Source organism: Mesoplodon densirostris, chromosome 2, assembly GCF_025265405.1.
Source record: "Mesoplodon densirostris isolate mMesDen1 chromosome 2, mMesDen1 primary haplotype, whole genome shotgun sequence".
Lineage (NCBI taxonomy): Eukaryota > Metazoa > Chordata > Mammalia > Artiodactyla > Ziphiidae > Mesoplodon > Mesoplodon densirostris.
This window is the reverse complement of record NC_082662.1, coordinates 83110455-83124257: the sequence shown is the minus strand read 5'-3', so window position 1 is coordinate 83124257 and position 13803 is coordinate 83110455. Positions and strand designations below refer to the sequence as shown.

The 13803-nt window shown below is 37.7% G+C and overlaps 1 protein-coding gene across 2 annotated transcripts in view; it reads right to left on the bottom strand.

Annotated features, from left to right (window-relative positions):
* BTBD8 (BTB domain containing 8) overlaps positions 1–13803 on the bottom strand; it is a 90345-nt gene that overhangs the window by 75664 nt on the left and 878 nt on the right. The window contains exon 2 of one of the 2 annotated variants that reach the window (XM_060090116.1): positions 8411–8605. The exons of the other annotated variant lie outside the window; for it this stretch is intronic. Coding sequence (XP_059946099.1) covers positions 8411–8605 — 195 coding nt within the window. The remainder of the gene's footprint in view (positions 1–8410; positions 8606–13803) is intronic. 2 annotated transcript variants of the gene reach the window in all.

Below are 13803 nucleotides of genomic sequence, written 5' to 3'. Positions count from 1 at the left end.
AAAGACATCACAAGAAGAGAAAACTACAGACCAATATTCCTTACTAATATAGAGAAAAAATCTTCAACAAAATCATAGCAAAGTGAATCCAGCAACATATAAAAAGAATTATACATCATGACCAACTGGGCTTTATTTCAGGAATTCAAGGGCAGTTAAACAGATGAAAATCAATATTATATACCATATGCTATAGCCTGAATGTTTGTGTCCCCTAAAATCATAAGTTGAAAGCTAATTCCCAATGTGATGATATTAGCAGGTGGAGCCTTTGGGAGATGATTAGGTGGAACCCTCATGAATGGGATTAGTGCCCTTATTAAAAGTGGCTCCAAAGAGATCCCTCGCCTTCTTCCACCATGTGAAGGAACAATGAGAAGTCAGCAGTCTGCAACCTAAAATAGGGCCTTCACCAGAACCCTACTGGCACTCTGATCTTGGACTTCCAGCATCCAGAACTATGAGAAATAGATTTCTGTGGTTTATAAGCCACCCACCCAGTCTGCAGTGTCTTGTTATAGCAGCCCAAATGGACTAAGACACCATATCAATAGGACAAAAACTACATGATCATCTTAGCTGATGCAAAAAAAAAAAAAGCATTTGACAAAATCCAACACCCTATCATAATAAAACAGTCAGCAAACCAGCAATACAGTAGAGGGAAAGAAACATCCTCAACCTGATAAAGGAGATCTATGAAAAACTCAGAGCTAACATCAGACTTAACGGTAAAAGACTGAAAGCTTTCTTCCTAAGATCAGTAAGGATGTCTGTCTGCTCTTACCACTTCTATTCAACATTTAACTGGAGATTCTAGCCAGGGCAATTAAGCAAGAAAAAGAAATAAGCTGGATTGGAAAGGAATAAGTAAAGCTATCTTCATTTACAAATGGCAAACGTGTACAGAAAATCCTTGGAAATTCACCCAAAAACTATTTGTTAAACAAGTTTTGCAAGGTTGCAAAGTACAAGATCCATATGCAAAAATCACTAGCAATGAACAATCCAAAATGAAATTAGAAAATAATTCAAGTTACAACAGCATCAAGAAAATAAAATACTTAGGAATGTATTTCACAAAAAGTACAAGACATATCCTGAAAGCTACAAAACAATGCTGAAAGCAATTAAATAAATGGAAACACATTCCAGATGATTTAATATTGTAAAAATGGCAATAGTCTCTGAATTAATCTGCAGATTCAGTGCAACACCTATCAAAATTCAGCTAGTTTTCTGCAGAAATTGACAAGCCAACCCTCAAAGTCAAATAAAAATGCCAGAATAGCCAAAACAATCTTTACACAGAACCAAGTTGGAAGAGTCACACTTTCTGAATTCTAAGCTTCCTACAAAGCTATAGCCATCAATACTGTGTGGTACTGGTATAAGGATAGACATATAGATCAGTGGAATAGAACTGAGTGTCTAGAATATAGATTTATAGGCAATTAATTTTCAACAGGGGTGTTGTGATATTGTGATTTATAATATGAACTATATATTTGGTCTTTGTCCACCATTCCCAGCACGTAGCTTCTAAAACCCTTCTAATTTCCTGTGTAAAAGCCACAGAACATCTTTTATTATAGTACTTAGGTTTTGTTCCCAGGTCCTGAAATAGCTCCAGAAGGATAAAGGTGAAATGAATGTCTTTTGTTATTCACAGCAAGCCCCTTTCAACCACACCAGAGTTTACATTAGTGAAGTTGGTGACTTTTAGAAAGCTCCTAAAAATGGGGGCTGGTTGCCTGGAGAACCAACCAAGTGCTTTGAAGGTTGGAACTTTCAGCTCTCCCCTCCACCTCTGGAGAGGGGAGAGGTTGAATTAATCACCAACAGTCAATGATTTAAACAATCATGCCTATGTAATGAAGCCTGCATGAAAACCCTAAAGGATGGGTTTCAGTGAGCCTCTGGGTAGGTGGACACATGGAGGTGCTGGGAGAGTAGTAAACCCAGAGAGGGCTTGGAAGCTCCTTCCCACATCCCTTGCTCTATGCATCACTTCTATCTGGCTGCTCCTGAATTTTTTCCTTTTATAATAAACCAGTAATATGGTAAGTAAAATGCTTTCCTAAGTCCTGTGAGCTGCTCTAGCAGATTAACTGAACCTGAGGAAAGGGTCATAGGAATCTACATTTATAGCCAGTTAATCAGAAGCACAACAATCTCCAGGTAAATAGTGTCAGAACTGAGTTAAATCTGTAGGACACCCAGCTGGCATCTGGAGAACCTCAGAATTGCTTGGTGTGGGGAAAAACTCCTGCAAATTTGGTGACCACAAGTGTCAGAAGTAAAGTACTCAATGAGCAGAGTATTAAGAGTAAAGGAGACACACAAGAGGGTGTTTTTCCTTTACAGGTATTTAGACAATCCAATGGGAAAAGAAAAGTCTCTTCAAAAAACAGTGCTGGGCCTCTCGCCTTCTGAGATGGCCCACACTTTGTCTGTGGAGTGTGTTCCTCCCAGGGCCACTCTCGCCTTTTGAGACAGATCACATTCTGTATACGGAATGTATCTGTGTATCTCTCTAAATAAATCCACTTCTTACCTATCCAAAAAAAAAAAAAAAAAAAAAAATGGTACGGGGACAACTAGGTATCCAAATGTGAAAGAACAATGTTGGACCCTAGCCACACACTATATACAAAAATTAACTCAAAATAGGTCAAAGCTCTAAATGTAAGAACTAAAAAGGTATACACAGGATAAGTAATTGTGACCTTGGATTAGGCAATGGTTCCTTAGATATGACACTAAAAGCACAAGTTATAGAAGAAAAAATAAAATGGAAGTGATAGAGATTAAAAACTTTTGCGCTTCCAAGGATACCATCAAGAAAGTTAAAAGACAACCCACAAAATGGGATAAATGTCTGCAAATCATATATCTGATAAGAGACTCGTATCTAGAATATATAAAGAATTTCCAGGGGCTTCCCTGGTGGCGCAGTGGTTGAGAATCTGCCTGCCAATGCAGGGGACACAGGTTTGAGCCCTGGTTTGGGAAGATCCCACATGCCGTGGAGCAACTAGGTCCATGAGCCACAACTACTGAGCCTGCGCATCTGGAGCCTGTGCTCTGCAACAAGAGAGGCCGCAACAGTGAGAGGCCCATGCACCACGATGAAGAGTGGCCCCCGCTCGCTGCAACTAAAGAAAGCCCTCACAAGAAACGAAGACCCAACACACCCAAAAGTAAATAAATAAATTTATTTTTAAAAAAAGAATTTACAAAACTCAATAGTGTAAAGACAAATAACCCTATTTCAAAAATGGGCAAAGAATGCGAACAGATAGTTCTCCAAAGAAGATATACAAACAACCAATATGCACATGAAAAGATATTTGACATCACTGTCCATCAGAAGAATGCAAATCAAAACCACAATGAGTTACTGCTTCACACCCACTAGGGTACCTATAATCAAAAAGACATAATAACAAGTGTTGTCAAGAACACAGAGAAACTGGAATCCTCATACATGCTGGTAGGAATGTAAAATGGTGTAGCCAGTTTGGAAGAGTCTGGCAGTTCCTCAAAACGTTTAACATAAGACCCAGCAATTCGACTCCTAGGTACATAACACAAGAGAACTGAAAGCATATGTTCACACAAAAACTTGTACATGAATGTTTGTAGTAGAATTATTTATAACAGCCAAAAAGTCAGAACAACTGAAATGTATATCAACTGATGAATGCATAAACACAATTTATATCCATATGTACAGAAAAGAGTTAACACAGGTGGGACTGCTATCTTTTGAAAGACTTGATTGTAAGAGTTGTCCTTGGCTGGTATCTGGGAACATTATTTCAACAGTGTTCCTAGCATTCTCTAAATGACAAGGGTGGCTCAGCTGTTGTTAGCTTGTGCATTGTTTATACAAATAATATGGTTTATGCTGAACACATGCTTTCCTTCTAGGAGTCTGGAATATGGGTACACATCAGGCAGGAGACCAACTCCCGGTAAAAACTCTGGGCATTGAACCTGTTAATGAGCCCCCCTGGTTGGCAACATTACAGAATTGCTGTCATAACTCACTGTAGGAAAATTAAACATGGCCTGTGTGGCTCCACTAGGAGAGGACCCTTGGAAGCTTGTGTCTTGTTTCCTGTGGATTTCACCCCATGTACCTTTTCCCTTTGTTTCCTTTGTAATAAATCAGAGGCTAGAGTATAACTATATGCCAAGTCCTATGAGTCCTCCTAGTGAATCATCAAACCTGGGAATGGTCTTGGCAACCCTTGATCCATCACACAATGAAATATTCAGCCATAAAAAGGAACGAAGTATTGATAAACAACACAACGTGGATGAACCTTGAAAACATCACACCCAGTTTAAAAACCCACACATAAAAGGCCATATACTATAAAAATCCATTTACATGAAATGCCCAGAATAGGCAAAACCATAATGACAGAAAGATTATTGGTTGCCAGGAAGTGGGGGGAGGAGAGAGTGGAAAGTGACTGCTAATGGGTATGGCAATTGCAATTACCAAGAATTAAGTTTTTAGAGAAACTGACAATAGTCAATTTCTTTAAGGAATGAAGAGGACTGACCTGGAGGGGTCTATGGATGACTGACCAGTGGTACAGATTGGTAAGATGAGATTCAAAGATAGGGGGTTTAGGAAGAAGGGAGGGAGAAAGGTCTAGAGGCAGTAATGAAGTTCACAAGTGTTTTAAAATGTACCTGGGGGGAGTTCCCTGGTGGCCTACTGGTTAGGATTCTGGGCGTTCACTGCTGCAGCCTAGGTTCAATCCCTGGTTGGGGAACTAAGATCTTGCAAGCCACGTGGCAACAAAAAAAAAGTTACCTGGGAATTTAGGTTTATTCAGGTATGGTGAGGCCAACTGATCAGGAGATGATTACCAGTGAATAGTTTACAACTTACAGTTCACAAGAGGAACGGGGAATACCATGCCAGGTAGGGTCACATGGGGAAGCAACAGGGTCTATTTAGAGACAAAACAGGGAGGGCAAAGCATAGGCAAAAGTGGTTTTTGTGGGAAGGAATGGGTGAGGCAAGGTAAGCAGCTGAGCAAGTTTAGGATTAAATAGTTTGAGTAATTTGGGGGAGAGGGGGCTCTGGGCTATAAGGGTGGTCTTTAATTGTCTGGTACCTGGCTCTGGGATGGTTAGGGAAGAAGAGTGTTGCCTTCTAGAGTATAAGAAACAGACAGAAGAGGTGGGTGTAGGAATGGATTCAGGATTACTTGGTTTGCATATCAAAGGCATGCTCAGGGAATTAGCTAAATCTGGAAGGGGCAGTCTCTCCCCAGTTAGTGAGGCCCCAGATGCCAAGTTACAAATATATATAGTTAATATTACAAGACACCTATTCCACCCACTTCAGCTGTACTAGTGTAAGGGATGTGGGAGAGAAAATAGTCACCACCTGAGAAAGCTGTAGGGGAGACGGGATCTTTTATACTGTGCTGCTGTTCTATGTGTTTACTTGAGTGACATTTTATACTAGCAGTTCCCAGTTATTGATGTTAAATTGAAAATTTAAAGGTCTTCCCTTTTTTCTTTCCTTTACACACACATGTGCACACATACACACAAACATGCACACACAACTATAATGTGGTAAGTCTTAGGAAATCAAAGATTTTTATTGAATTTTAATCATGAGGTCATAAAGCAGGAACTACTATCCAGTGCCAATCATTTGAGCCATATCTGAAGACACGGTACATAAAAAATTTCTTCGAAGACTGTACTTACTACGCTAACTTAAGTGCATAGCAAAGGACCCTACAATAAGTAGCAATATGACAGAATACTGCAAAATCTTTATTGGTTATTTAAAGAGAAGGATGTGTATTGAAGATACTAATAAGGACTGCATTTCATACAATAAAAATTTAAAAATCTATGTTATCAGAATTTTTACTAAAAAATGTTATCTCAATACTCCACATTATAATCCTCTCCTTATGCTTTATATTAACAGAGAAATTTCAATACAATCTGCCTTTTAAAAAAGGGGGAGGTATATCACAAGCACTTTCTATACGCAAGACACTGATGAGATACCACTGGGAATGCTCACATGGATGAGATGATCTAATCTCAAGGAGTTTACATAACCACAGACATACTTCACTAACCTAACACAAAACAGAATGTGATTAAGTGCTTAAAACAGAGGATTGTGAAGTGCTAGGAAGCACAAAGCCATTTACTCCAATGTCCTTGTTCTAAACATGAGAAAATTGAGGCTCAAAGAAATCATAAAACAAGGTAATGCACAGCCAGAAGGCATATCTCTGTCTTGTTGCCAAGTCCAGTGCTTCCTCCACTCTACCATACTGTCTCTCATTCAATCTTTTTTTCTAACACTTTTAAAGACAACAAATAAAGGATAACATTAATGTAATTTCTCCTTCTCTAATATATAAAAATTTGACTTTTCCCAAGCATCTTTTTCTAAACATACACTCAATAGCTGGAGAAATGTATAATATCAAAGGGCTACTACTATGAATAATACTTATAATGTATTCAGTGCTTACTATATCTCAAGTCACTGTGCTAAGTGCTTCATAAGCATCTAATTTAACCCTCACAACAATGCTATGAGGTAGGTATTATGTCCATTTTTCAGGTGAGGAAACTAATGTAAGTGATCAGTCCAAGTTCACTCAGTTAGAAATGGTAGACCTGGCTTGACCACAGAGCCTACTCTATAACAAAGCCACTATACCACCTACTAGAAAAACAAAAGTGTATATTTTAAAATTGATGGTTGGAACTCAGTGATGAACCTATTATGATCTATACTGGAAAATGATAATGATTTTCTAAATTGCACTTTAATTTGTTTAAATTATAGTATGTCATACTGTTCTTACAAACAGAGGAAGCCAAGGTTACCCATTTTTCTGTTTATGCTTATTGGAGCTTCATATAAGAAACTCTGAAATAATAAAAACAGATCATTCAAGCAACTGTCAGAGCATAAAATGAAGAAAAATACACCAAATCACACACATATACTTAAAGTTTAATTATCCAAAAAGAATTTTCAACATTAAAATCAACATGATTTTGATTATAGGCAAAAAGTATGTCAGCAAATAACTAAAAGACTAGCATCTAAAAAATACCTAGGATTCAGGACATAAAAACACAAAAATCCAACTCTGATTTCTCATAAAAGTTAAAATGATAATTGGCACTGGCATTAAGGACAGACATACAGACCAATGGAAAAGAATTTAGAGACTGGAAATAAACCCTAACGTTTATGTGTGTATTAGCCAGCTTGGGCTACCACAACAAAAATCATAGACTGGTGGCTTAAACAACGGAATATTATTTCTTACAGCTCTGGAGGCTGGACATCAAGATCAGATGCCACCATGGTGGAGTTCTGGTGAGAACTCTCTTCGTGGCTTGCAGTCAGTCACCTTCTCACTGTACCCTCACATGGCAGAGAAAGAGAGAGAACGAGCTCTCTGGTGTCTCTTCTTATAGGGGCACTATTCCTATCATGAGGTCCCATCTAAAGCTAATTTACTTCCCAAAGGCACAATCTCCAAATACCATCACATTAGGGAGCAGAGCTTCAACATATGAATTTTCAAGGGAAACAATTCAGTCCATAGCAATGGGCAACTGATTTTCAACAAGGCTGTACAGACAATCCAATGGAGAAAGAACAGTCTCTCCAAAAATAGTACTGGGACAACTAGATATTCACACACAAAAGAATAAAGTTGGTCCCCTTCCTTACATTATACACAAAAACTAACTCAAAATGGATCACAGACCTAAATGTAAGAGTTAAAAGCATAAACCCAAAAAATTCATAGAAGAAAGTATAAGAATAACTCTTTGTGACCCTAGAATAGGCAATGGTTTCTTATCTACAATAGCAGGAGTACAAGTGACAAAAGAAAATTAGATAAACTAGGCTACATTAAAAATCTAAAACTTTTGTGTTATAAATGACACCATCAAGAAAGTGAAGACAACCCACTGATTGGGAGAAACTGTTTGCAGATCATATGTCTGATAAGAGCCTAATATCCAGAATACATAAAGATCTCCTCTAACTCAATGATATAAAGACAAATAATCCAATTGAAAAATGGACAAAGGATGTGAATAGACAGTTCTCTAAAGCAGATATATTTCTCCTCTCTCAGGATCAATCTCAAGCAGAAATTAGCCTCTCCTAATACTAAGCCTCAAAGACTCTAATACTAATACTTAGCCTCTACTAACACTAATTACTAAGATAATATGGAATTTAAATTAGAAGGTTATAAAATAGATATGAAAATACATGAAATAAAAACACACACATATGTTTAAAAATAAGCAATTACATATTAGATTTAAATATAAGAGAAAAAAAGATAAAGAAAGCACTTACTGTAAAAATATTCTAAATTCTGAAGCTTCAAAGTTCTCCACAGCAACAGGTTCATGATTTGTTAAGTTATTTGTATGTCCAACAGTATGAAAATAGAAATCAGGAACCCTTGCTAAAAGGACTGCTTTGTGTGCTTTGAACAAAGTACAACCTATTGAGAAAGTGACATCTGTATGGACTTCTTCTCTTAGAAGCCTATAAGGAATAAAAAGGAACCACAGTTTAATTAGTGATGCTTAGAAATATATAATATGCCCATTTTTATAAAATAAGCTTTAAAAATAACACATAGGGCTTCCCTGGTGGCACAGTGGTTGAGAGTCCGCCTGCCGATGCAGGGGACACGGGTTCGTGCCCCGGTCCGGGAAGATCCCACATGCCGCAGAGCGGTTGGGCCCGTGAGCCATGGCCGCTGAGCCTGCGCATCCGGAGCCTGTGCTCCGCAATGGGAGAGACCACAACAGTGAGAGGCCCGCGTACCGCAAAAAATAATAATAATAATTTAAAAAACACATAAACTAAAAACACAGAGATAACAAAATAAAGTTAGTATGAAAATGAGTTTATTCTCAGTTCATCCAAAGAACCTTGTCTAACATTGGTTTAGAAGGCAATTTTCTAAAATTTATAATGAAAACAAAGGTAATTACACTAAAAGAGTAAGACTATTTTTTCAAAAAATATCTTTTCCTTTTAATTCCTTCTACCAATAAAATTTATCTTCTGCTACTTATGTTGATTTTCCTTTATAATGTATGTACTTTATTTAGATTTATTTTGGAAAGAGAACACAAAGTAATGTGATTGTTGACTATTGAATCAATTTTTTTAAATCTTACTAAAACTGAAGCAAAAAAAGTAAACAGTCAACACCACCAGCAAACCACGCGCAATAATAGACAATCCAGTCTAGAAACTGGTACACTGCACTTTGACTATTGTTAAATATCAAGTCTGAAATGCAGGCTTGGCTGTCAAGAATGTGACATTTAAGCCCTTTTCCATTGCCCACCCCATAAAAAAATAGAACTATGCTCTAATCTATTATTAAAACGATGGACTCGAGGAAAGCCCATTCAAATCCCTTTACTAATGTGCAGACATAGTTATGGTAAAGCTCACATGTAAAGTGATAGAAGAACAGAAATCAGCATCATAATAGAAACTGTCACAATGTTTTTTCTGTGTGGTAACTATATATTTCTGCTCTGTAAATATTAAATAATACTTCATATAGTATAACATTATCATCAGCAAGTTATGTATTCTCAGAGGACTTCTGTATTGCAGGATATAACTGGCAATCACACTAGTACACTACAGGAGGTCCAAGTATGGATAAAGATATCCATTACAGTGAAAGCTTAGAATGTTGCCACTGCCACTCACTCCCCCAAGACCCAGTTAATGGCTCCTTCCTCTGATCCCTTGGTACATACCTCTATCACAGCACTTCTGTCACTGTATCATTATTATTTTTATAATAATAAAATTATATTATTTTCATATAACTAAAATATACTATACTCAGACAATGAACTCTCCAAAGGCAAAAAGTGTACCTTCATTAGATAGCAAGAGCTCAATATCTGCTTTTTTGGATTTGGCTGTATTTTACCCTAAACAAAACAAATGCTTCAGAGCACAAAGCTTTCAGAACCTTGGAAACAATGAGCAAATAGAGGCATTTTAGTCAATATTTTAATCAATAAGTTATTTTCATAAGTGATTGTTAAAGTTATGCAAGAATGTATTGGTCTCCCAAACATTAATAAAAACTCAAATTGTACAATACAAATACACCATTTATTCCTCCTTCCCACCCACCTTCTACCCATCCCCCACTTCTCCCCAAGTGAATAAACAAGCATTGCAGCTGGTAGCCATACAACTGTCACTAGGGAATCTGCGTTGTTCATAATAGATGCTCATGAGTATTCGTCAAATAAAAAAAGTTAATGTTTTAAAAAATGTTAATGTGAAAATACAGTGCTTTTTATTTTATAAAACTACCTGTATCAGTTATAAGCATATCTTGTTATCTGTTACAAGTAACAATATCTGACTAGGACCTGCTTAAACATTAAGGAGGGTTTTATTGGCTCATCTAATAATAAACTCTAGAGGAAGGATAGGCTGGAGCAAAGGCTCAGTGGTGTCAAGGCCCAGCTTCTTTCCATCTTATTTCTCTGTCACCTACAGTATTCACCTATCTAAAGCATTTTAGACTACTGATTAAACCCAATTCTCACTAAAAATTTATTGAGCATGTACCATGTACGAAGCACTGGGGACACAAAGGGGACTAAAGCATAGTATCTTCCCTCAAGGCGTTTGTAGAAGAGTATGGAGACCAGGTCTAAAAATTAAGGCATGTGATATATTCAATAGGACAAACTAGTAAATTTTTTCAGGGACAGACATAAGAGAAGATCTTATAGAGAAAAGGAAAACCAAAAGGAATTTTAAAGATTGAGTAAGAGTTGGTCAAGGAAGCAAGGCAAGGTATGGGGGAGCTCCTGCCTCCATGCTCCTTACAGAGGTTTGTCTTGAGTGTGGAGCTACAAACTGGTCAGCAGAGTATTGAGGGGATAAGAAGTGGCAGATGAAGCTGCACGGATAAAGATGAATGAGAGACAAAGAGCTTAACTGTATCTTACAGTTGAAGGGGAATGATCAAATAGTTCAAAACATGGGCAATTTTATTTTTCAGAACATCTCCTGTTAGTTGTGTAGAAGGGGAATTACGGGAAAAGGAGAATGAAGGGGAAAAAAACTACTGCGCAACACAAATGAATGATGTAGAGGGTGTGAGCCAGGAGAGAATCAATGGTGATAGAAAATAAGGGATTAACCTAAAATATATTTAGGTAATAGACTGGCAGGAGTTGGTGACTGGAAGTAGAAGGTGAAGGGAAGGGACTAACCTAGGATGTCTCTCATATTTAGCTTAGACAACTGGGTGCTGGTGATGCCACCAGCCATTGAACTACATCTGCTATGCCAACTTCCCTCTTAAACTCCAGACATATCTTCATTTCTCCTGGATATGGCTTCCTGAACATTCACTATACTCCTCCCTTTCAAATGTCCTAAGAATTAGCACCATCTTTTATGCTTCTCTTTCCCTGTGTTTCCACGTGTAATCGGTCACCAAGCCTGTGAATTGCACACAGGAATCCGTTTCACCTTGTCCGTTTTCACTGCCATTATGTATCCCTTGACTATTACAATATCTCCCAGTTGGTTTCCTTTTTTTTTCCAATTTCTTTCCTCAATTCAAGATCTAATTATGTTCATCCTCTATTTAAAAAACATCAATGATTCTCCACTGCCTCCAGAATACATTCCAAATTCTTCACTGTAGAGTCTCTACGGTCTAGTCTTAGTGTACCCATTCACCCTCATCACTTTGCCTGCCATACCCACAATCCCCTTCCAAATAAACCTACCAAATTGTACCACATGTCCCTGATGCTCTTAGTCACATCTGAATGGACAACAGACTGAGGCAAGGTTAACCATTAGCCAGTGTGGTAGTTAAACAAGTGAACTCTAGCAGAGATGTTCTATAATAATCAAGAGCCAACTGATCACACTCTTAAGAGAGTTTCAAAGAAAATCCAAGGTAGAGTAAGAAAAAGGAATGGGTAAGGAGAGAAGCAGAAATGAAGGAACAAAGTTACTGGAAGATCATTTTGCATAACTACAGAACTTTAGAGAAGGTAGACTGACTGGGTCCATATTCTGGTCATGAGACCTTGGGCAAGTCACTTTAATGTCCCTGAAGCCAGACTGCCAAGGTTCTTACTCTGGCTTCACCACCTCTTCTCTAAGGCTCAGTTTCCTTATCTGTTAAATGGGAATAACAGCAAGATTTACCTCACCAGGGAGTAAATAAAACACTGCATGTCAGCCCAGTGTCTAGCTAATAATAGGATGGCAATAAGAATTTTTATTACAATTGTCTTGAACAATGGTCCATATCTCAATGAGGTCTTATTGTACAATTGCTGTCATATCCCAAGCAACTTTCCAATTCTACACCAGAGCTGGCTTTTTGACTATTGAAGCTGTTTACTATTTTTTCTCACTTCTCCATATATCCTATTGCCTCAGGTAACACAGAGGAGTCTCTGTTCCTTGCTTTTGAAGCAATTCAATACAACTTGCTTTCCCAAAATAAATGAAGCTCTTCCAAATCTCTATGCCTTTGTAAAAGCCATTCCCCTTGTTTAGATACTCTCTGACTTCTCCCTTCCTAATCTCTATCTAATCAATTTGTAATCAATCCCCAAGAGATCACTCAAACATCACCTATAAAACCTCCCCCAAATCACCTCAGTCCCCATTATCTCTGTTTGGCTATTACCTTTCTCAGTAGAGTGCAAGCACAACACCAAAGTCATGTCTTATTAATCTTTGATTTTCAGAACCTAGTACAGTACTAGGTATATAGTGGGTGCTAGCTACTTTATTAATATTTGTAGAATAAAACAATGATATTGCTGTGCTTAAAGAAGATTACTTTGGCATAGCATTCAAGGTGGCTGGGTAAGTATATGAGATTTTTTAGTTGTTTAAAAAAAAACACACAAAAACACTTTTGCTTCTAACAAGAACTTGGGACTTCAGGATCCTATCTTTTAATTGCTGCTAGGATGAGGATAAACTGTTCACCTGCTATACTTATGACCTCATTTTCTTTATATAAATTAGATGTATTATACAGCCAGAAGAATAGAGCCACTGAAGAGGATTACCTCATCCTTAGAGATTCATCCTAGAAACAGAACAACTTCACTCTCATTTTTTTTAATGTTGTACATCAATTCCCCCAGTGGTGGAGACAAGGCAGAATCTCTCATAGACAGGCCCAAATTAAAAGGAAATTTATTTGCTTTATAAAGTTCAGTTTATAACTGGTGGAGCCTTAAGTGTGGGCAACAGTAAGCACTTTTAAAATGTAGAATGCTGCACAACTGTTATTAATAGTAATTATGTTTACACTAGTTCAATAGTTCTCAAAGTATGACCCAGGGCAGCAGCATCACCTGGGACCTTGCTAGAGATGAAAAAATCTCACGCTCCATCCCAGACCAACTGTATCAGAATTAAGGTCTGGGTCTCAGTAAATCTAAGCTCTCCAGGTGATTCTAATGCACACTAAAGTTCAAGAATCAATGTTTTGGTGGAAATGGAAACTAGCTAGGGAATATTTCCAAGCTTCATTTCCTTTATAAACTGAGATGGCATTCCTGGATTCACTACAGCCTCTCCATTTGCTAGAGTCCTCATGAGGAACTGGGAATTGCTGGGAGTTGCTGCGGGCTGTAGAGTATTCTAGGAGGAGAGGGGAAGCCAGGTTGCGATCAGGAAGTATTTCTACGATA